At 44.3% G+C, this 24,780-nt stretch overlaps 1 protein-coding gene across 6 annotated transcripts; it reads left to right on the forward strand.

Moving 5' to 3' along the window:
• mark4a (MAP/microtubule affinity-regulating kinase 4a) lies at window positions 1-24,720 on the forward strand. Of its 6 annotated transcripts, none has more exons than XM_031871555.1 (18): window positions 1-701; window positions 3,259-3,456; window positions 4,184-4,237; window positions 9,743-9,791; window positions 10,160-10,225; window positions 12,782-12,852; window positions 12,944-13,000; window positions 13,408-13,644; window positions 15,613-15,732; window positions 15,821-15,920; window positions 16,032-16,141; window positions 16,545-16,731; window positions 17,216-17,427; window positions 18,333-18,436; window positions 18,733-19,017; window positions 19,955-20,037; window positions 20,717-20,765; window positions 20,829-24,720. In XM_031871555.1, exons 1-18 carry the CDS (start codon window positions 648-650, stop codon window positions 21,229-21,231), a joined length of 2,439 nt encoding a protein of 812 aa, XP_031727415.1. In that variant the 5' UTR covers window positions 1-647; the 3' UTR covers window positions 21,232-24,720. The 6 variants fall into 6 exon arrangements, with proteins under 6 accessions (XP_031727415.1, XP_031727412.1, XP_031727413.1 ...); XM_031871552.1 differs by having other exon boundaries at window positions 2-701; window positions 17,201-17,427; window positions 19,943-20,037; window positions 20,717-20,761; window positions 20,895-21,048; XM_031871553.1 differs by having other exon boundaries at window positions 2-701; window positions 17,201-17,427; window positions 20,717-20,761; window positions 20,895-21,048.
• The last annotated feature ends 60 nt before the right edge of the window (window positions 24,721-24,780 follow it).

Raw genomic sequence — 24,780 nt, forward strand, 5'->3', positions numbered from 1 at the left:
TTTCTGAACATTCCGGCCTCCCCCCCCCACACACACACACACACACACACACCGCCGCACCATGAGCTGTGTTTTCCTGCGAGCTTGCTGCAAAAAAGGGGGAGCGGGTTGCATTTGGCGTCGCGGGGTTTAAAGTGAACGAACGTATCGGGCAGTGCTATTGACGAACGGAGATACTCATCCAGAAGGAGCCGTGTTTGTTTTGTGTGGCGAGATGAGGCAGGGGGTGGATAGTCGCCACAGAGACGCTGGGCTCCGGCCAAACATCACCGCATTTTAAGCACTTCATTCGATGCTCGGGATTTGCATTGCATTGCATTTGCTGCATCGTTGATCGGCCGTGTTTTTCATTATTTACATGTATTTATTTATTTATTTTTTGCAAAGTGCATGGTGGAAAAAAATGCAGCTTGTTTGAGAGGACACCCCCCCCACCCCCCTCTCCTCCAGATATCCGTCGCTGCCATGACAGGCAGAGGTCTCCTCTCGACCGCGGCTCGGCCGGCTGGAGAAGAGGCAGATTGATTTGGGGACGGTCGGGGTCGCGTCTGCGGATGTTATTGTGTCCGTTCGGAGCCCCGTGAATAGCATCCACGCAAACGCACCGCGATTCTCACTCAGGGAAAGAGGGGAGAGAGTAAAACAACATGTCCTCTCGGTCTGCATTACCGTCTGGGAACGACAGGAGTACTGGAGACCATGTAAGTGCAATTGAAGCCTATAGCCTCTATGTTTGTGTGCATGCAAAGGATAAACCGTGCATCCCTGCAAAAAAAAAAAAGAAAAAGATATGTATGTGGCCTTTGGCATTCATTCACACAGTGTAGGCGGGGGAAAGGGGGGGGTCATGGATGCTGCTATATGTTCCTCATCGGGGGAAAGGACTCTGGAGGTGATATCGGATGGATCTTTTAAGCAGAACAGGCTCTTTTTTTCTTTACATTTTTTACAAAAAATGGCTAACCTTGAGTGTCTGCGCAGGGAATGAGCCGATGGCGAGCCAAGCCTGGAATGAGTCCATCCGCATACGATAACATTCAGCGGATATGCGCAGAAAGCCTGAAAAACCAGCCGTCACCTCTTATTATAAGGCTGTGGAGAGATAGTGATGTCACATTAGACTCCTTGCTGCTGCTGCCGCCTCTGTGTGTGTTTGCCTGCGCGTGTGTGTGTGTGTGTGTGCGTGCGTGTATTCCCCAGAAATTGGATGGGTGGGACGTGAGCGCAGAAGGCCACAATAAATGTAGGGAGAATATCTAGGTTTGTTCGCATGAAGCGAAGGGGGATTACTGCGTAAAATGATGTGCAGTCCGTTGCTGCGCAGCCTACAAAGCGCCCAACCCCAGAGCCAGTGGGTGTCAGACAGCGCCATACATTCAGTACAGTGGAGAACAGTAGTGGCCTCTAATGAAGACAGAGGCGAAGGGGATTTATTCATGTGAGACAGACGGAATATGACAGAGTCTATCTATCTGCACACTCCTTATGAATGTATCCTCCATCAAAATGGTGACATGACTGATTGGCGTTGCATTATGGCATTTCTCTGCCCTAAACTCTTCTGGCAAAGACTCCCCCCCCCCCCCCCATCTGTTTGTTAGCAGAGCTCTCAGCACAGAGGGATGGTTAAGCTAGTAGATGTGAGTATGTGTGTGTGGAACTGGACGTGCACAAGTGTGTGAGTTTACACTAAGTGTGAGTGCACGATTGATTACGAACGCAGAGCCATTTCCTTCCACTTAAAATGGATCTGGATCCTGCTGTCGTCCCTTCCACAGTTAAGCGACGGTGACAGATGAGTGAATGGACAGGGGGTGGGGGTGGGAATACAGGTTTGAGGCCCAATGGCTTCGACGCGAGCCTGTGCCGTACAGTCGGTGGAGCTGATGCACCCCGGCCCCCTTGCTGTCGGTTGGGACTTGCCGGCGTCTTTAGATTTGGAGAGACATGGGTCCAAATTGGCTCAAGGTGGGGCATGAGAACAGGGAAGGAGGGAGTGTCTGAAGGTGGGGCGTGAGGCTACGTGGTTGTGTGAGTGTGTGTGAAGCTGAGAGCAAGATGACATGCTGGGGGGATGGAAGTGTGATGCCAGGGACCACAGTGCCGGCATCTGCTCCCTCTTTCCTGCTGTACATCCCTCTCTCTCCACCCTTTTATCGTCTGTCTCCGTCTTCTCTCCACTTATATCCTGGTTTCTCCATCTCCTTGCTTTTGTTTTCCTCCCCCCATCATCATCATCATTATCCCTCTGTATCTTTTCTGGTCACATGACAAGAAGCTGCTTCACACTGCGATGCATCCGGCTTCATTTGTGTAAACGCACGTTGTTGTCCTCCTTTTGTCTTCCGCTCGGCTTCCTCTCTGAACATTGTCCGTGACTCAGGCTTCGGAAGCGTTGTGGTCCAGAATCGAGGTGGTAACATGCAGCAGCGGCTAACAGGGCTGTGAACACTCCAGGGCTACTTCAGGTTGCAGCAGAAAAGTATTACCTTACGCTCTGTCGTATTGCATGAAGACATCTTCCGGAGGTCAAGTAGCAGACCTCTAAAGGAGATGATGCTGAAACCCAAAATGGAAACAATGTGTTCACGTGGGGGACAACAGCTGTTAACCCAGAAACGAAGGGGCATGTATTCACATGGAGAAACAAAATATCTGGTGTAGCAGCTCAGTGACTCCCACAAGTACAGCAAATACTCTAGTTAGAGTTCTCCCGGACCTGTGCCTTAAAACAGTTTAGCTGCTGCCTAAAAACAGTATGTTGTATCCATATTCTTTGGTGACCAGAGTTCATAACCAGCTTGCAGAGACAAAAGGGACTAACCCAGATCATGTAGCTTCTGGAGACCACCATGGGTACAGGCAGTCCTGGAAGGTAGAGCTGGGCAATATATCGATATCATGATAAGTGACTAGATAACATCTTAGATTTTGGATGTCATGATGGCAGAAGTGTTGTCTTTTCCTGTTTTTTGTAGTTTTCTGAACTTACCAGACTGTTATAGCTGCTCTATTATTTGCCTTCTCCCACTTAATCATTATATCCACATTACTGATGGTTATTTATCAAAATGTCATTGTGTAAACCCGATAATATTGATATCGCGGTATGTGGTCATATATATAAAATGATATTTGATTGTCTCCATATTGCCCAGCCCTATATGGAGGTGTTATGGTGTTGGCACAGTGAGTGACCACTCTTTCTCTCCTCTCTTTTTAACCCCGCCCCCACCCTTATTTTGTTTTTCCTTTCAGCATGTGTCGTTGGGGGCCAGCCGCTCCGACAAGGCCACCAGCCAGTCCAGCCGCTCGCTGGGCGCCCGGTGCAGGAACTCCATCGCCTCCTGCTCTGACGAGCAGCCGCACATTGGCAACTACCGCCTGCTCAAGACCATCGGCAAGGGAAACTTTGCCAAGGTCAAGCTGGCCCGCCACATCCTGACGGGCAAGGAGGTGAGACTTTGGGGCAGTGGAGGGCCTTGGTGGGAGAGAGGGAGGGAGGAAGGAGATGGATGGGCAGTTGATGGATGATGAATCCGAGGTGATGAATGGCGACGGTCAGTTGATGATTTGGTCGAGTATTGAAAGGGAAGATATCATGAAAAACTCACCTTTTCAGTTTCAAGCTAGTGGTTTGAGTTAAGACAAATCATTTCAATCCGCATGGGTACCACTTTATGATAAGGTACATTTTGTGAAATGTCTATATGTTGTAAATAATTGCTTTATAATGTTTAGTAAGCCATTTCATAAAGCTTAATAGATCAGTAATAAACCATTGAGAACAACTTTTGGGATGCTTTGACTGAGGACCTTATGACCACTTCTTCTTAATAGTTTATAACTGCATTATTACAGAAAAAGAAAAGACAAACACTGGAAATCTTTTACAACCTGGCAACCCCAAATTGGTTATTATACATTACTCAAGAGTTAAAGCTTTAGTAAATAAAACCATTAGGTGCAATTTACCCATTGTAAAAGATGGCTCCATTGACAGTGGTGCACATATTCATAGATGTTATTTGTGTTACACTGAGATAGGGCTGTGTATTGTACAATAGGTAGAGGTGTTAATGACATCAGTAGGAATGAATGGAGGCTGTTATAAGGAGAGGCAAATTGAAATGGTGGTTTGTTTACTTCTCCTCATCAAAATCTTGCTTAACGTCTCTTCCAGGTTGCAATAAAAATCATTGACAAAACTCAGTTGAACCCAACCAGCCTACAAAAGGTGAGTTCCCCCTCTTCATAACGATGGCCTATTTATTGAGGAATATGTGCATCGCGTCTTCAGGTACAAAAAGTGAAAGACACACGCTACACCATCTAATACAATCGGCCCTCATCGGCAGCGGCCAGGCATCAGAAATGTGGATGGTTTTCGGTCACATTGATATAATTCAACAAAATAGGCGACACGCCGTCGGGGACTTGGAGAGATTCAGGTTTATCCTCAGCTGGTCCCTCCTCAGAGGGGGGCAGGAACAAGAGAGCAGCTGATAGAGAGGGAGAGAGGGCTTGTGGGATGTGATGCTGTTTGGCAGGTGCTAGGAACTGGATGGGAGCGAGGGGAGACCTCTGCTCCGGTGATCATCTCTTGTCTCTCTCTCTGGGGCTAATCACTGCCCTGAGAGGGGGTGGGGGGGGGGGGGACTCATCTCGGAACTCATACGTTTGTTCATATTTTGTCTTCCAGTCTTCGATGTTTGGGGTTTGGTGGCCATTTCGTTGTGTCTTCAGAAAAGCTTTCGCTGTTTGTCACAAGGAAGGCTTTTGATGGACTGGACTTTTTCCTATTTTTTTCTCCTGCTGTGGTCAGCAAATTTGAGTGTTGAGCCTGTCCGGTGGACTCTGGAGGTTTGTTGTGCGTGAAGGTCAGAGGCGGAAAAAAAAGTGGACACTTTGGTTTCGCCACTTATCAAGGGCAACCGCAGCGTGGCGCTGACGCGCACGTGCTTCAGACACAGGAGTTGGAATGTTAGACATTCGGGAGAAGGATGGCCTGGACCGGTTGATACCCGGACACTCCCGGACACATGGCCCGTCAGTCACGGGTTGATCACATGCTCGGATATCTCCAGCTTATCTCTAGACCACATTAATCTGGATCGCACAGAGCCAGGTGAAGAAGTATCTCACAGTGAGGGAATATAAGCACAGACAACTGATCAATCAACTCATATTTGTCCATAATGCTGCTTATACAGTATATATGCACATAGGCCAGAGTGTCTCCCTCATTTAGCTACAAGTGTGTCCCTCTCTTATCTCCTTATAACTCCCTCTTGATTAGTATTATTTTTCATTTGACTTCTCTTTCATTTTTGTAAATCAGTGCAACGATAGCGGTGACCTTGAGTTTTTACAGTATGATCAAGGCTTTAGTGCATAAAAGTACTCTTTTCCCATAACCACCCGTTGGCCATTTGATCGCTGGCTTCCTGTAATCCTGACACTTTGACTCATCATATTTCTGGTGCTTATATCGTGTACCAAACCTGCCTTGAATATTAGATGCTCTGCAGCAACTGTAATGCAACTGTAAACTGTAGCCGGGAACCGGCTGCCGTGAGAGACAATGGAGAGGAGAGAGGCGACCGCTGATTGGAGAGATTGCTCTTACTATTGGCCGGTGATGATAGCGGGGCTTCTTTACATACCCGTGGGCTAGAGAAAATCCTCAGCACCGAAGACATGAAAGAGCCCATATTAGCATAATCTGGACGGTAATGTATGTAGAGAGGAGAAGGAAAGAGGGAGATGTATTGTATAGGGGAGGGTAAAAGAGGGGGAGGAAGAAAAGAAGAGGGAAGTAAAAATCAATCTGTTCAGAGGAAATAGCAGGTTATAGGAGGTTTATATACTGGCCTCTCTGATGCTGGAGGACACCAAACATGTGTCAGTTAGAAATGATATATACAGTTGCTGGTCATATAATTAGAATATCATCAAAAAGTTGATTTATTTCACTAATTCCATTCAAAAAGTGAAACTTGTCTATTATATTCATTCATTACACACAGACTGATATATTTCAAATGTTTATTTCTTTTAATTTTGATGATTATAACTGACAACTAAGGAAAATCCCAAATTCAGTATCTCAGAAAATTAGAATATTACTTAAGACCAATACAATGAAAGGATTTTTAGAAATCTTGGCCAACTGAAAAGTATGAACATGAAAAGTATGAGCATGTACTTAGTCAATACTGTCAATACTTAGTTGGGGCTCCTTTTGCCTGAATTACTGCAGCAATGCGGCGTGGCATGGAGTCGATCAGTCTGTGGCACTGCTCAGGTGTTATGAGAGCCCAGGCTGCTCTGATAGTGGCCTTCAGCTCTTCTGCATTGTTGGGTCTGGCATTTCGCATCATCCTCTTCACAATACCCCATAGATGTTCTATGGGGTTAAGGTCAGGCGAGTTTGCTGGCCAATTAAGAACAGGGATACCATGGTCCTTGAACCAGGTACTGGTTGCTTTGGCACTGTGTGCAGGTGCCAAGTCCTGTTGGAAAATGAAATCTGCATCTCCATAAAGTTGGTCAGCAGCAGGAAGCATGAAGTGCTCTAAAACTTCCTGGTATACGGCTGTGTTGACCTTGGACCTCAGAAAACACAGTGGACCAACACCAGCAGATAACATGGCACCCCAAACCATCACTGACTGTGGAAACTTTACACTGGACCTCAAGCAACGTGGATTGTGTGTCTCTCCTCTCTTCCTCCAGACTCTGGGACCCTGATTTCCAAAGGAAATGCAAAATTTACTTTCATCAGAGAACATAACTTTGGACCACTCAGCAGCAGTCCAGTCCTTTTTGTCTTTAGCCCAGGCGAGACGCTTCTGACGCTGTCTGTTGTTCAAGAGTGGCTTGACACAGTGAATGCGACATCTGAAACCCATGTCTTGCCTATGTCTGTGCGTAGTGGTTCTTGAAGCACTGACTCCAGCTGCAGTCCACTCTTTCTGAATCTCCCCCACATTTTTGAATGGGTTTTGTTTCACAATCCTCTCCAGGGTGCGGTTATCCCTATTGCTTGTACACTTTTTTCTACCACATCTTTTCCTTCCCTTCACCTCTCTATTAATGTGCTTGGACACAGAGCTCTGTGAACAGCCAGCCTCTTTTGCAATGACCTTTTGTGTCTTGCCCTCCTTGTGCAAGGTGTCAATGGTCGTCTTTTGGACAACTGTCAAGTCAGCAGTCTTCCCCATGATTGTGTACCTACAGAACTAGACTGAGAGACCATTTAAAGGCCTTTGCAGTTGTTTTGAGTTAATTAGCTGATTAGAGTGTGGCACCAGGTGTCTTCAATATTGAACCTTTTCACAATATTCTAATTTTCTGAGATACTGAATTCGGGATTTTCCTTAGTTGTCAGTTATAATCATCAAAATTAAAAGAAATAAACATTTGAAATATATCAGTCTGTGTGTAATGAATGAATATAATAGACAAGTTTCACTTTTTGAATGGAATTAGTGAAATAAATCAACTTTTTGATGATATTCTAATTATATGACCAGCAGTATATTTAATACTTACATTTTAATACAATTTGTTTTTATCTGCTATATTGTTAATTGCAGCCTGCAGCCTTTAATACCACGGAGCATGTGTGTCCCTCTCGGTCAGCTTTATCGTAGGATTGCTATTTATTTGCGGTCATTAGCGATAACCGGGGTCGAACATGTTGCCAGGGGATTGTTTATTGTTTTGACGGATCTGATGGCTCAGCGCCCGCCGTGACGGGCATGTTGAGGGGAGGGGGGGGATTAATGGGATGCCTGGATGATGAGACACTTCAGCACTACGTATCCCAAGTTTCCCTCTGAACACAGCTGGAGAAGCTGGGAAAGAGCCCGGTCTTAATACCTGGGTCGCTATGGCAACAGTGACGTTGGGGGCGCCGCTTGAGGAGAAGACTGCCAGAGAGGAATCGAATGAAGGAGGAGGGGACGGAGGGACAACAGGAGAGGGGGAGGGTTGAGAAAAGAGGATAGAAAAGCTTATCGCACCATCTTTTAACATTTTTTTTTTTACCCCAGTTGGTGGAGTTGACGACGTGGAGGAGGAGAGTCACTCATTTTCAGCGATGGCCTTTTTGTTGAGGGAGTGTACCGTTATAGATGTGAAACCACGGGAGCTGGCTCAAACCGGATCCCCCTGTTCTCCAACAAAGTGTACAAATCTGTCCCCCAGAGGAGACATACCACACCACAGTGAGAAGCGATCGGATGGAGAGTAGAAGTTTTTGACTGCAGATTCATCCCATTTGTGTGTGGGCCATTTGTTGTTGTTGTTGTTGTTTTTAACAGCGAGGGGGCTTTGTTGGTTGTTCCCTCGATGGCAAGGGATGGTGTTATTTTTAGGACAAAAAGTATAAATGGCTTGTCCTGGTTACCCCGATCTCTTAGGGGGTCTTTGTTTTATTTCAGCAGCTAAATTGAACGCACATTAGTGTGCTTTAATAAAGACAATATGACAAACAACCACAGCACAGGGCCCATCTTATTTGAACGGACGTTTCATCTGAAGTGGTGTATTAAAACAGTTGCTTTCCACTGTGGTGATCATTTCTACGATACTGTCAGACTCACAATGGGCAGTTAAAAAAAAGAATTGGAATCAATTCAGCAAAATTGCAGGACATCATCTTTTTTTATTACACACCTTCGTCTTTCTTGTTGAAACCCTACGTTTCCCACAATGCAACTTGAATGCCAACGGTTTAGTAGGAGATGTAGGCATTGTGTGTGCTGGCAGCAGCTCATGTAGCCTGGAGCCTTTAGCCTGGAGCAAAGATTTTATTCAAACTTGTAGTCTTCAGACCCAACTTTGAATTATGCAGTCAGAACACAAAATTAAATTTTGAAACAATTTAAGGCAAAAACATTGTTTTTCATACTGTTCAATTTAGAGATTTTGGGCTATTTATCTTCCATATCACGTGTCCTCTAACACTAGTGGAGAGAAAACATCCTAAATACACATTTAGGTGTTTTATTTTACTACTTTGTCTATTTGCGTCTGTAGATTTCTCCTAAATTCACCAACAGTTACCATTATATACATAACATTTCAGAAAAGTTGTACTACAATTGAATTGTCTTAATTTAAGTAATCAACGCTACCTATTAGTTACATTGTGACCCTATTCACCTGGGTGACCTGGCTGTTCATTGATGATAAAGGGAATTGACTCACAGGATTCACAAGACATTAGTGTCAGCTCACTCCGTCCAGGTGTGTCTCTGCACCTCTGACACGGAGGTTTTTACTCCCTGTTTGTGCTGAATCTCATTAACTTATTCCAGGGGAATTCAGTGGACGGATTTGTTTTTGGCCTCAACCATTTGCTAACATTTTGGTGACGCTCCAGAAAATGAGAGAGATTTAAAATTGTATGTTTACAAGAAGAACAAAAATAGGGATCATCACAAATGTTTTTCAGCTGTTGAAATTAACGACCGCCCTATTAAAATGAGAAAAATAATAAAATGCCGACTCATTTTTACATGTCAGTCTGTCCTGGGACCTAAAGACATGGGTATCCAGCCAGGAAAGTCAAAGAACATACACGGTTCTCTACAATGTCAATGCATTTCTTGTCCCTCGTTGCTGCACTCTAAAGCCCAGATTGAGAACACTCAAATGCAGCGTCTGCAACACAAGGTCTATCTGTGTCTAATATCATCAAGGCATTAAAATTCTGTTTTTTTCTTCCCAGCTCTTTCGGGAGGTACGAATAATGAAAGGCTTAAATCACCCTAACATAGGTAAGGCGCATACATGCATCTCAATGTGTTTGTGTGTCTGAGTGCTGGGTCCCTGCGTGTGTGTGTGTTTTGCTTCCGCGTGTTTGTGTGTGTGTGTGTGTGCCCAGACAGAAGTGTAATGCTTTGATTAAGCTTCAGAGCGTTCGTTGATCGTAGCGAGCGTCATCTCACGCCTCATATGGAGGTCACCAGGTTGGATTGCGTAAAGCTGAAATGCCATATGGATAATTAAAAAAGAAAAACCCACAGCATTATGGTGAGGTCATTGGTGTTAAGACAGGCAGACACGTCTGCGCTGTTTATTTATGATGGGAGCAGGATTTGTTGATATCTATTTGATTTTAATCTGATTCTGTTTTGGGTCACAGTGCAGCTGTTCGAGGTGATTGAGACTGATAAGACCCTTTACCTAATCATGGAATACGCCAGTGGAGGTGGGTATATCCGCTGTCACGTCCGGGAAATACTATGTGTGCAAATGATGCAGAAAGTCACAGGTTTGGTGGAACCACGGCTTGTCCATGCTCCCAACAGGGAATTCTCATGTGTGTGTGTGTGTGACCATGATTGGATCATTTTCCACTTTACTTCCTCCATTTGGATGAATGGTGAAACACAATGGCTAACGGGCAAAATTGTAACAACACGGGTACATTTGAGTTTTTTGTTTTTTTTCGTCCATATCTCAAATACAATTTCCAGGAATAGTTTGACATTTTGGGAAATAAGCTTATTTGCCTTTTTGTTGAGAGTTCGATGAGAAGAATGATGTCCGTTTGCAAGATATAATGTAACGCTAGAGCAAAAAAGAAACCAGGCTTTATGCCAAGCTAACTAACGGTCTGCTGGCTGTAGACTTACATTTACAGTCAAGTTAAGAGGGAGCATGTTTGTCAAACATGTGTCAGTATTTCTTTAAGATACACAGCTTTGTTCCCTCTGCAGTTGAGGGGAATTGAAAAATATGAGAGCTGGTACTGTTAATAATGATAAATACTGTTTCAGTAGTGTTAATATCGTTTGTATTTAAACAAGTCAAAATCAAGTGAAATTATTTCACCATTGTTGTGTCTTTTCCCACTCTTTTAAACAATGTAGTGTTGAATTAGTTTTTTGAGCTATATGCATCTATGCATTCACCAGATTACTAGTTATTTATTTACTTTATTTGACTCTTTACTCATCCAAACACGTGATGCTCCAGCACTCTGACATAGTGGGATCATGTAGTCACCATCAGATGACTGTTGACTACCACCCAATAGGTGTTGTACAGTTCAACAGCCAGAGTATGGAACCACAACATAAATAACTGAGCAGCCTCCAAGCTGTTTAAACTGACTTTAGACACAGTTTCAGGAGTGATGGTAGCACATCGTATCGAATGTTGCTCTCCTTTTTTTCCTCTTCTGGCTTCCTTTAGTCTCTTTTATGGTTCTATTTGTGTCGGTCACCAATCCTGTTTTTCTGTGTTCTGGCCCGAACCGTATCGTTTGCTTACTGTGACCTTGGAGAATGTCACAGACTCTGTTTCAAATGTGGCTTTCTGTCAAGCCCAAAGTGCTTTAGGTTGAGGATAAAAAAGACCATAAGCATGTATCAGGGAGTTGCAGTGGTGACTGAATGGCTAAAATGAACTATCTATCTTCATAAACAGTATTTCCAAGCATGAATAATATGACATCCAACAACGGTTCACTCTGTTAATCCAAATCATCTCGCAGCCACTCAAACACAGTGGTAATTAAACAACATCTAAGAGACTCTACAAAAATGATGGTGGATGGGTGGCGGGGGTCAGAAAAGGAGTGGGGATAAGTAGTTTTATGTTTTGAAAGGGACATGAGGAAAGGGCCTTTTATCGTTTTATTTAGGGGTAGGAATCAGCAGAAGGCCCACAATAAGATATTATCAAGATACATAGGTCACGATACCATATTATTGCGATATTGCTATATGCTGACATTGCGATATATTGCGATTTATTATCTTTTTCCATTTGCAAATTATGCAGTTTGTCAACATCTGTTTTATCTTAAAATATATAGTTTTCACTCGGTTCATCTTACTTCAGTCCATTTCTAATAGGCCTATAACCAATGAACTCAAATATTTATTATCATCATCTATAGTGGTGATTTGCATAAAAACACACAGGAAATATAAAATTGTATTTTTAGATTAATAGGATCAGTTGATGAACTAATGACATTTTGGACAGACATGGACGTAAACTGCAACATGATTGGTTTGCAGGCGCATACAGCCACGAGGCGATCATCTTAGTTTATGAAGTGAAATATAAATATCAACCCCACCTACCCCACCTTAGTCATCTTCCTAGTCTCTAAGCCAGGCATTCTTCTTTTTCTTTGTCATTCAGAAAAGCTTGTCAGTCATTGAGAAGTTGTGTTTCTATCTAATATTTCCTGTCATCAGCGAAAGCTTATGTGGCAGCAATGGAAAAAATGTGAATCTATCTAAATGTAATGCCGATGCTAAATTGGTATAAGCTGAAAAATGATATACTGTATGTCTGTTGAACAGTAGTGCATACACCATAGAAATAGAATAGTAGTAGGACGGACATTCCCATTCAAATCAACGTAGCAGGATGGCCCCTTAAAACTTTGCGAACATTAGCTAATATTAGCTATTTAGCCGTATTAGCCGTTAGCCATATTATCCGCATAACCCCTGAGTGTATTTGATAAGCAAGGGTGTGTTTTATTGTTTGTGATCTTCTTCTGTAAGCGAATAAGCATATTTCCCAAAATGTCAAACTCTTTTTCTAATTCTGTGTCATTCTCTGTTTTCCCGTGGCTACAGGACAAACTTCCCCTTGCAGACAATAAAGTCGACACTTTGACAGCACTTATACCTTATGAATATTAATAACTGAATTGATTGCGTGCACCAGCAATATGTAATCAAATAGCTATAATGCTTCTGGCTTCATCAGCTGACTGATCTGTCTCTGTTGCTCACAGGTGAAGTGTTCGACTACCTCGTGTCTCATGGGAGAATGAAGGAGGTTGAAGCCAGAGCCAAATTTCGACAGGTATGAATACATTGCCTCTTGGATGCCCGCATTGTACCGATCCTCACGTTCAGTCGTCAGCACTTCAGTTTTGTCCGTCTCATGTTCACAGATTGTCTCCGCTGTCCACTACTGCCACACGAAGAACATTGTCCACAGAGATTTGAAGGTGAGAGGCTCTGAAGATGTTTTGGGGGCTGATTTTCAGAGAGCTGGTGAATTAGGGCTTTTCCAAGGCTGGGGCATTTCTTCCACTGACAGATTACACTGAACAGAAAGTTATAATCTGTGACTAGTCTTAATCTGTGTCTGTGAAAAGGGCCCTTTACCATCTTAATCGCACGGTGAGGCGCTGGTGAATAGAGATGCTGGGAAGGGTAGGAGGTAGCCAGGGCCTGTTCTAATAGACTATTACAGCCCTAAACATACACAGTGACATAGAAACACTGTGAGTCATGTACAGTAACCATGTTGTTGGACAACACGCAAGCTCCACCCCCCATCAGTCTCTCATTTGCTGTTCTTTTTTTTTCTCCCCCCCCCCTCCTCTTCTACATGAATATATGTGCGACTCAGGCGGAGAACCTTCTGCTGGACGCCGACGCCAACATCAAGATCGCCGACTTTGGCTTCAGCAACGAGTTCACGCTGGGCAACAAGCTGGACACGTTCTGCGGCTCGCCGCCCTACGCCGCCCCCGAGCTTTTCCAGGGCAAGAAGTATGACGGGCCCGAGGTGGACGTCTGGAGTCTCGGAGTCATCCTCTACACGCTGGTCAGCGGCTCGCTGCCCTTTGATGGGCAGAACCTGAAGGCGAGTGGATGGGAGAGAGGGACTGTCTGTCTGTCTGGTTACATCTAGGGCCTTGAGTTTCCCTCAGGGGGTTACAGTCACAGTAATGGCTTCACATGTATTGAAATGTTTCCGACAGCCACCTGATTTAGTCAAGATGACTAGATGCCTGTTTCTTCTCTATATATATATATGAATATTTGCTATTTTCACACTGTGGAACCATTTTATTGGGCTGTATAAAACCCATGTGGTTTGAAGTGTGTATTTTTATCATCATTTAGGGCTGAGTGGTTTGGTTTACTTTAAATGTTATGATCTCCGCCAGATGTAAGACTGTGGGGAGATCATGTGTTAGGTTGTGTGTGTGTGTGTGCGTGTGTGAGTGTTAGGGCTGCCCCCTCTTAGTCAACTTATTGGTCGTTTTGGTCTTATAGTTGACAAAGATTTCTTTAGTCCGGTAGTCATATTTTATGCTTTTTTCTTTCTGATTGACTTATTTCCAAGAAAATCACGAACACGTCTCTGGTAAACACAAGATTTAAAGTGTTGCTTTTGTGTGATTCTTTGTGGAGATACTCATTTTTACAGATCTGTTAATTTGACTAATCGTTTAGTCGACAAAATCATAAGAGTGTAAGTCAACGAAGAATTTCCTTTGTCGAGGACAGCCCAAGTGTATGTGTGTATCTTGTCTGTCCACGCATAATCTTGCGTACTACTGGACCCATCAGCCTAAAATGTTAAGGTAGTGGGCCGCAAGTGATCAACAATCAGATAAAGATAAAACAAGCCTTACCTTGTCTGTTGCAGGCCTTTTTCGGCCTTTGTCGTGGCTCATCCACATAAAAGTTTGAGCATCTGCAGATTAATTCCATAGGTGATATGTTATGATCCACTGAAGTAGGCATGATTAATGATGAGTAGTGTGAAAGCATTATTCTCTGTCTTTATCTTCTGTAATGTTATTGTGTAATAGAACCCGCTGCTAAATAACAACACCTAAAAAATATAGTATTTCTATCCAAAATCCAGCAGATGGCAATGAGTGGCCCCCTAGAGCTCGAGACCAGAGGATGGAGACAAATGTGTGTTTTACCCATCTCATATCCGACCGCATCCCAGCGTACAGTACTGCATGCAGTGAGGGACCTGGGGACTTTTATGCAACAGACACATCTGACTGGTCTGACTGGTCTTAATTGTTTTAGATATGTTGTAATTTAAAAGTTCAACATAAACCAAAGTGGTGGTTATGAGTGGGGGAGTCAGAATTTCCTCGTCCGAGTGAAAGAATGTGCAGAATGTGTTGTGATGCATCATGCTGTCACTCTCATAATGCCCAATACAAAAGTACTCTTCTTACCATATTGATGTAAAAAATGGCATATGTGCATCTGGTTCATAGACTGTAGATAAGTAGTGGACATAGTCGTCGTGACATCACCCATTGGTTTGTGGACTGACATTTTGAAACCTTGAGTTCGTCGCCATCTTGGATTACGGCCGTTGCCATGTTGTTTTTTTCGCAACCAATGAATGGAAGTTACCATATTTGGAAAGTGGAGGAGTGACGTAGAGACGTTGTATACGGTTCTGGTAGCGGCCGTTACCTGTCAATCACAGTAAGCCCCGCCCTAAAGCATACCCTACTTTATGGTCTGTTTGACTCTAAATGGGCCATCATTTACTAAATGAACTTCATGTTGTGTTGAAGAAGACTTGAAACTAGAGATTGAGACCATAAACTCATGTTTACAATGTTTACTGAGGTAATAAATCAAGAGAGAAGTAGAGTCATTTTCTCATAGACATACAATCTGACTTATTTTTGCAACCGGAGGAGTTGCCCCCTGCTGGCCAGTAGAGAGAATGCAAATTTAAGACACTTCCGCAATGGCTTCAGAAATGGAGGTTGCCGCCTGGTCTGGTTGCAGAGTTGGAATTTGAAGAGCTGTATGTCTAACATGTGATGGATCTGGCCAACAGGAGCTGAGGGAGCGCGTGCTGAGAGGAAAGTACCGCGTGCCCTTCTACATGTCCACAGACTGTGAGGGGATCCTTCGCCGATTCCTGGTGCTCAACCCCACCAAACGCTGCACCCTCGACGTAAGTACACACAAGCACATGAGGCACAAATTAGTGTTGCGGGAAATTCAAACGCAACTGAAGCTTTTCTGTGTCTCTGTTTCGACAGCAAGTCATGAAGGACAAGTGGATAAATTCAGGTTACGAGACTGATGACCTGAAGCCCCACATAGAACCTGTTGAAGACTTCAGCGATCCGGCTCGCATAGGTGAGTCAGCTGGACCGCTGTTACTGCTAAGAGACCATAAGAAACCTGGTCGATGTTTTCTATAACTGTCTCTTCTCTTGCCTTTCATATGTGATGTTTTGTGTTCCTCAGAGGTAATGGTGGGGATGGGCTTCACTTCAGAGGAAATCAAGGATGCTCTGCTCAATCAGAAATACAATGAAGTCACCGCCACCTACTTACTACTGGGCCGTAAAGGCGATGTGAGTTATATAGATCTACCCAATATTTATTTTTGCATATAAAGTATTTGGCTGACATGCTAACCAGAGCAATTGACAATGAATGAAATACCAGGTTGACCTTTTCCTTGATCACCAGTAGCACATAGAAAACTATAATACTTAGTACTTTTGAATTCCTTACTTGGCAAATATTGACATATATTTTTCAACTTTTTAAATGCATGTGTTAAATGTCATCTGAAAACAAACAGCCTTAAATAAAATAAACCACAATATCTGGAATGTATCTCCACTCTTTCTTTCCATGTTGTCAGCTTTGTTCTACTGTGTTAGCTGCTTATAAGAACATTTTGGAAATAAAGCATGGAAGGGGAAAAAGAAATATCTGTTCTCAAACACTAATATCACTGTGTCGTTATAGGAGGGCAGTGAGGCTCGGACAGCTAGTAGCCTGTCCCTGGCAAGGGTACGACCCAGTCCCATCACCAATGGGACCAACAAGCACTCCTCAGCCACCGGCTCCTCTTCGTCATCCACCTCCTCCTCACATAGCAAGACCCAGCGCAGTGCCTCCACCTACCACAGGCAGCGACGACACAGCGACTTCTGTGAGTCTCTTCTCTAACTTCTCTAACCTTTTATAAAGGTTCCACCTGGAACCCATTCAGAGGGTTCTACCCAGAAACCCCTGGGAGAGGTTCTTCGGAAAACCCTTCTATGGTGTAATGGTTCCGCCAAGAACACTCTCTGGAGGCTCTATCCAGAGCCTTTCCACCCTCATATTTCATATTCCAAAGGTTTCATCTAGATCCCCCTCAGGAGGTGCTACAGCGAACCCTTTTATATTGCAATGGTTTAATCTGGAACCCATGCAGGGGTTGCTAACGAGAACCCTTTTATATTCTAAAGGTTTCATCTCGAACCCAGCCAGGAGCTGCTTCCGAGAACCCGTTTGGAACCCTTTTTCTAGTGCAGGGCTTTGACTGTTTGTATGGAGGGGACATACCTTTCATAACCCACTAGAGTGTATTTGCAGAATATTCCTTATACGAGTCTCTGTGTGTCTGTGCTCTGCTGTCCTCCACAACAAAGGCGGGCCCTCCATGCCCGTCATGCACCCCAAACGGAGCCCCACTAGCACGGGCGAGCGTGAGCTGCGGGAGGGACGAATGCCTTCACGTAAGACCAGTTGCAGCGTGATGGGGAGCCACAGCCTCCCTCCCTCCAGCCCAATGGTCAGCAGTGCCAACAACCCCAACAAGTCTGAGATCCCAGACCGCCGCAAAGACATGACGGCCACCACAGTAAGTGACAGATGTCCTCCTCAAGAAGCAGAGAGAAGAAAAAAGTATGATTTATAAATCATAAAAAAAGGCAGTGCTTCTAATTTGCGATCTAGGCCCATAGTCGTCACATTAAGACTTTTTCTTTTGTACAGAAATAATCCAGGGGATTGTTATCAGTACAGTGTGAACAGAAGCTGTTGCCAAAGCAGCAATAGTTTGCCAAAATGTAAACAAAAAACATATGATGTTCAGAAATTCAGTTTTCACGAGATTAATTGTGGAGTGCGGGATAAAGCTTGACTGATGTGACACAGCTGTCATTTTCACCTCATGATCTGATGTTTAAGGCTGCACTGAAGAAGGGAAACTGCAGAGCTGAAGTTAGGGTAGCGTCTCAAAAGTCATTACAAATATCCAAGAGAGCTTTTAGATTTTTTTTTATCACTGATGCTTTATTCCCACCTGGACCTCCTCCCATTGCATGAACAACCTGACACGACATGGCTCAGTGTGCTGTTATGGCCCTTTTTGTCAATTATTTACTCACTTTTCATCATCGACGCTTCAGACCTACCTTTACACTAATTTGGACTTCCTCGCATTACTGTAAATACACAACAAAATCATGAAATTCAAACTTACATTTTCCCATTGTTAAAGGCTCCAGTTCTATTAACTATTCATTTCATCAACAGTGTTTAGTTATGTTGCATGTTTTGAGAGCAGCTTAACTCATATAGACATGAGGCGTATACATGGAAGTAGAAAACACACTTTAACATAGAAAATGACAGTTTGCTGCTAGTGTCACTTTTTTGTGTGTGTACTGAATGTGATACTGTAACAGTGTGTAGTGGAATTGGCTCCACTGAATATCAAAGTGACTTAATATCCTGCCTCTTACCTTTTTCTCCTCTCTGTAGAATAACATCCCTGGAAGCGCCATGACACGCAGGAACACATATGTCTGCACTGACCGCTCGGGCGCTGACCGACACTCTCTTCTGCAGAACGGCAAAGACAACAGGTACCACTTGTGTGTGGGAGGTTTGAATATTTACCAGTACAGATCTTCAATAAGCAGATTAAGCAGGTAACTATTTGGTGGAGCCATATCACCACATCATCATATGGATCCGTTAAGCAATAACATCAAATCATACATTGACTTAAAAAGGTAAGAGTGTAAGATTAATGCTCCAGTCATTTTGCCTGAAAATCTTTACTTAAAAAGGTAGCAGTTGTCTCCCTCAGTTGTTCTGCTGTTAGGAGACAATGCCTGGGCTAGCTTAAGACACAATCATTCCTTTTTCTACTCTGCAGCTCATTGGGCCACCGCTTGCCACAAGCGTCTCCCTCCACGCTCAGCATTTCTGGCGCCGGAGCTGCCGCCTCCTCCTCGTCCTCGGACCGGTGCCGCCTGACCCGAGGCTCCACCATCCGCAGCACCTTTCACGGGGGACAGCTGAGGGACCGCGGGCCCCCGGTCTACTCAGCCCCACCCACCTCACCCACCTTGTCCCACCATGACACCAACCCCCTGCCCCACGCCCGCACCAGGGCAACCTCCAACCTCTTCACCAAGCTGACCTCCAAACTCACTCGCAGGTAGATGCATGCCGCTTGTCACGTATCACAGGATTGATCCCACGTTTAGAGTCTGAGCATTAGATATGAAGCTACAGCCAGGAGACTGTTAGCATAGCTTACCATAAAGACTGGAAGCATGTGGAAACAGCTAGCCTGGCCCTCTTTAAAGGAAACAAAACAAGTACCTGTTACCGATAATAATAGAGTTAACAGCTAACATACTGAGGTTGCATTGAGTTTCATGGTTGTTGTATGCAAGCTCTATTCATGAGGAATAATAGTAAAGCGAAGGCCATCACAATATGTTCATATATAATCTTGTAAAATGTAGCGTTTGGTGAGAAACTAGAGTGAATCCAGTTGTTTGAAAGAGAATTCCAAAGCAATATAAAATAGATATTAGAAAGAGAATGATGACCTACTTCCAAACACTAGCTCTAAACAGTTTATAATACACCATGGAAACTTCTAATGCCAAGATTTATTTTGAATCAAAGAGAATAGATAGATAAAGATGTCACCAGGTATCAGGATCTGTTTCAGCTGCTAAAATGTAAAATATGTCTTAAGAAGACAATATATCACAAACCAAGAATATCAAACATACAGTATGAAATGATGTAGCGTTGTTGTGAAGTTCTTCCTTTCAGCTTGAGCACAGCCCTGGATATGGATCCACGCTTATCAGAACATTGTACTCACCCGGCCTTTTGGCAAGCCCTTCTGTGGCCCTGGATTATCCTCCGCTTCCCTCTCCCTCCCAGTCGTCATAATCACACATGTCTAATCTTATCAAACCTCAGCTTTATCCTCGCCAATCGGCTCGTGCGCTGCGCTTCTTTTCCACCACTTGCTCTCCTGTTATTCAATTATATTCTCTCTTATTCCCCCACCCCCACCCCCTGCTCTTCCCTCTTTATCTCGTTGTGCTTTCCCCCCACTGTCATGGCATCAGGGTCAATCTTGACCCGTCCAAGCGCCAGGGCTCAAACAAATCAGTCTCGGGTTGTACTCTTCCACAAGGATCAAAAACAGTTAGTAAGTTCCCATGTCTCTGGCTTCTTTCTTGTCTGCCTGTGCTGCCCCATATGTCCGCCTGACTTCTTCACACCTCTATCTGTGACTTCTTGCTTGTCTGCATGACTGTTAGCCATCTTCATACTGTCATGGTCCCACACTCTTGGTTCCAAGCATGGTTGCAGTCAAGGAAGATTCATTTGATTCTTGTTTCTTAACTTTCCGTTGTTATCAGTGTCATTGTCAGCACAGACAGTCTTTTATGATCCTGGGTGTAATTGTACCCTTAGAAATTGTGTTTTATGTTTTTGTGGTTGATGGGTTGAAAGTCATTACATGTTACTCCACGTGTTTGTGAGAATGGATTGGAATGCGTAGTGCCATGAACAGAGGTGACTGAGAGTCAAATGACTGGATTCATATCTGCATGCTTTGAAATTTGTGAGAAAACGGAAACCTCTCACCGTACGATACCCAGTAGGGCTGCACTATTAATCCAAATCGCGATCAGGTTTAATAATCGCGATGATAAATCGTGATCACGATATTGATAAAAAATAATCGTGATTGTCATTTTGGCCTTAATGGTGCAGCCCTAATATCCACTACTGCCTGCCATCTCATCTGAGAGTTGTGGATTGCTCTGAAGGCTCGTTGTGCTCGGGTGGATTACCTCTCACTCTGCCTGTTTGTCCCACAGGGTCACAAATGAATCTGAGGGAATCAGGAGATTTGCGGTCACAAGGTCAGTGCTCTTGTTCCAGCTGCAGGACAGCACTTAGAAAATATATCTTTGTTTTTTTTTTCATGAGACCAGTAGAAAGCAAGCACGTTTCAATGCCTAAACATTTTTCTGATGACCCCCACCACCTCCCTAGTTGCCATCTACCTTGGTATCAAAAAGCGTCCGAGCCCCGGGCCGTCGGACGTGGCTGGGATCTGAGAGGCGGTGGGCGGAGGGACCCTGCGGAGGTGGTTCTGGCCCTGCGGGAGGCGGCGCTCGGATGTGGCTGCCAGGTCCACCATGCCGGCCCCTTTCTGCTCTCCTGCACCCACGGCGTGGCAGGGGGCCGCGTGGCTTTCGAGGCCGAGGTGTGTCACCTTTCCACGGGCACCTCCGAGACTTCTAACGGGGTGCGCTACACGCGACTCTGGGGGACGCCGCTAGCTTTTCGAGACATTGCCACCCAAATCTCTAAGGACCTTGAACTTTGAACAGAGGGACGTGTTTGCGTATGAGTGCTTGTTGTTGTGTGAGCGAGTGTTGGATGTGTGTGCGCACAGGGAGGTGTTGGTGGGAAAATTGAAGAAAAAAAATAGCAGAGAAGGGGCGAGGGGCTGGACCCGAGAGAAAAGACTACACCTTCTGTCTCTTTCATGACTACCCCCCCAAACACACACACACACACATACGCGCACACCTTACCCGTAAAGTTATACAGACTGAGGCACCCCATCCACCTAATCACCCCACCCAGCTCAGCCAACTTCTTCAGTGAGCAACTGCACCCACTGGACCTGGATCAGATGGAATCTAGTTGAATATTTTGTATCGCTACTCTAGCCATAATGACTCTTTATTTTGTTATTTATTGCTCTGATCATTGTTTTCCACTGTCACTTTCACCACTACAGAAAAACATCATCTCTTGTGTACCGGACGTCATTTATCAGCCAGTCCTTTTTTTAAAAATTGTTCTTTTTATATGTCACCTTTTACGTATACACCCCCCCGACCAACCGATTATCTGCTGACTTTTTGTCACCTGGGGACAATAACATGCACAAACGTGGATATGGTCCAACTCAGTGATCAGACCGGCAGTCACAGAGTTTTGCGCTGCTTTGATTCATGTACATGCAGCAGTGACGACCGCACTGGATTAAGGTCAGTGGGAGCGGGGTTGACAGGCCTTTGAAACAGCCAATCAGAGGCCGACCTGGAATACAAAAAGCCAGTGACATCTTCCGCTTCTTGATCCGACAGAGTTGTCGCCTCTCAATCACATTAGTTTTCTCTGCATGGGACTTTAAAACATGTAGATAATGTTTGTTGAGAAACAATCCCCACGTTGTTTGCACAACAAAGATGAAGAAAAACATGTTGGTGCAGTAACGCCATGCACCAATCAACACAACTGATTTGGTATAATATTATAGAGTTATATAACTCATACCATTGTTGTCAAGAAACACTTTTTCTATGGCTGCCTCTATAAAAGAATGAATAGAGAGGCCTGGAAAGACCACATGCACACATGCTGCCCTCTGGTTGGCTGGATTCAGCTCTGGTCATTGTCAGTAAAACTTGTTTCAAAGCATTTCGATTTTCCCAACGTCCCACCCCGTTTCATCCCTTTACCTTTCTTAAAAAAAGCATCGTACTGAAAACGCGACAAGCAGAGACACACTTGAGAATACCTTTCCACCTATACTCCCTCAACTGTTTGGTCAGGTGGCGTGAGAGCGACGAACGCAAACCTTGCCCCTTGAAATCTCGCAGTCGTCCCGCTGCAAAGTAACAGTGGTGCTCTGGTTTCATTTCCAGTGCAATGCAATTCTCTGGGTTCTCTTCTGTGCCATGTGCCATCATCTCAGTGCGTTGATGGGAAGCACCAAAAGCGGATCAGGCCGAGCAGCGAAATCTCAGTTACACACTCACCTTTACACGCACCTCTAAATCTCCACCCTCTCCCGTTTTGTGGCACAGTCTATGAACTGGCACGTCCATTGTCGGTGACTTTGTGGGCTGCAGGGTTCAGAGGGGAGTGTTCCGAATCCGGAAAGGCACGACGGGGGCAGTTGTGCACAATGTTTTCTTCTTGTTAGTCCAGTTGCCTTTAAAGCGAAACAACCCCCGGCGCCTTCATATAGTGCATATTTAATGTGAAGAAAAAAACGAGAAGGCTTTCTATTCTCCCTCCCTGTTTCTAGTGACGTACTGTGATATTTACGTAGGCTACAGAGATCATGTTGTTTGGCTGCTGATTTACTGTTAATACTATCTCTCAGTTGTGGCTTTGCTCATGGTGACCCCAAAACGCCCCAGCCCCATTTCCTTCCCCCTCCCCACCCATCATAAACTCCCTACATCCACCAGGGAGCTGACCCCTGTCCACCACCTTCGCACGTACGACCGCCTCTTTTCTAACGTCACAACGAGCGTTTGGCTTTCCTCAGCTCATCGTTTGAGACCCTGCTCTCTCGCGGGGCGACATTCAGCCATCATCAAAACTCTTGCATTGTAGACCCATGTATGACATCTTCTCAGTCATGTTTGGCGTGTGCTGTTTTCACGGAACCCGTCGGGGGGGGGGGGGGGGCCCGTTCTCCTCCTCGGGGTGAGAAGCAGACACCAATGTGGACACCAGGAGTCTGTCCTTGTCCTCTCCCTGGACGTTTCTCATTGTGGTGTATATTAGCATTAGGTAATATAGACCTCAATGCACTTTGCTTTGACTTGAATCAGTTCCTTCCAGTGTACCTGTACAGGTAATGCCCAGAACTAGCCACTGGAGGGCGCCAATGTCTTAAATGTGAAACACTTCAATTTGTGGATATTTGCACAGGTACTTTATTTATTTTTTAGAATAATATCATTTTAAAAAAACAGGATTTATATCAGTCAGTTGATGGCTGTATATAAAATATATGAATATAGTATATATCTTAGAGCTCAAGGTTTATTTATAGCTAGAGCAAGGAAAGTACTTCTAGTTTAAAGCAGATTCTGTCAGTGACAATGGGGAACAAAACCAACCTGCAATCCTGCATGACTTCAGAGTTTGGGTTTTAGGGGAAAAAATTTAACATGATGCACACCTAGGATTGGAAGCTTTGTGAAATGCAGACACGATCATTTTAGACATGAATTGGTACAAAGAAACGGTGCTAAATGTAGCGCCAAGTCCTTCCCCCATTCACAAAAAGACAAACAGGGCGGCTTGGGTGAAACACAGTGACTTCACTCCAACTTGTTTGCTAAAGGATAGTTTCAGTACACTCCCAAGTGTGCAGACATGCCATGAAATGTACCACAACGTACACAGTGTGTAAGAGAAATGTTCAGTTATAGATCCAGCAAGGACACTTACATTTGGAATCAACTGTTCGGTTTGGTTCTACTTTAACTTGAATTTACAATAAGTCCCCAACATGTCGAAAGCCCTGGGTTGCATTCAAGCCATAGAAATGTCACATCACTGTCTCCCGATGGCAAACGTGAGTCAGGTTGTTTGCGAAGCCTTTCAGTGGCAATTAACAAGGTGAGACGGGCGAAAAAGCAAATAACTTGGTGTAAAGCAACTCACTCTTAGTATAAGGTGGATGAACATTGTCTTGAGGTGGAATCTACTGTGAAAAAATCTTGAAAAGATTTTGTTGACCTGCTTGTTGAGTAAACGTGTTTGCACCTGCTCAGAGATGGCGTATGACTGGTCTGGTTTTAGATGGTACAGTATTAGGATGCCAGGGGGCTCAGTATTTAACATGCACTGTCATTTCCAATCAGATTTTTGGAAACAGCTGGATGTTATATGCAAAAGGGACTGAAGAACACACACAGTTTGACCTGTATGAGTAATTTTACACTGCTCTACTGTTTGATTCCTCCCCTCAGAAACAAACTGTAAACTGAGATGGAGTGGTTGTGGTTTATAAGGAGAACACGGAGCTGAAGATTAATAAAATTCACTGATGTTGGCATTTTCTTTTCTTTCATTTTTGGAGTCTTGTTGTCGTAGTTGCGACACACAATCTGAATAT

Source organism: Anarrhichthys ocellatus, unplaced genomic scaffold (assembly GCF_004355925.1).
Source record: "Anarrhichthys ocellatus isolate YVR2014 unplaced genomic scaffold, GSC_Weel_1.0 scaffold59, whole genome shotgun sequence".
In the NCBI taxonomy this organism is placed as follows: domain Eukaryota; kingdom Metazoa; phylum Chordata; class Actinopteri; order Perciformes; family Anarhichadidae; genus Anarrhichthys; species Anarrhichthys ocellatus.

Excerpts from the sequence above, each read along its gene's own strand:
- mark4a (XM_031871555.1), top strand. The coding sequence starts at position 648 with ATGTCCTCTCGGTCTGCATTACCGTCTGGGAACGACAGGAGTACTGGA. Across the intron at positions 15,921-16,031 it reads CAGCGATCCGGCTCGCATAG|AGGTAATGGTGGGGATGGGC; the intron begins GTGAGTCAGCTG and ends TGTGTTCCTCAG. Across the intron at positions 18,437-18,732 it reads CAGAACGGCAAAGACAACAG|CTCATTGGGCCACCGCTTGC; the intron begins GTACCACTTGTG and ends TCTACTCTGCAG.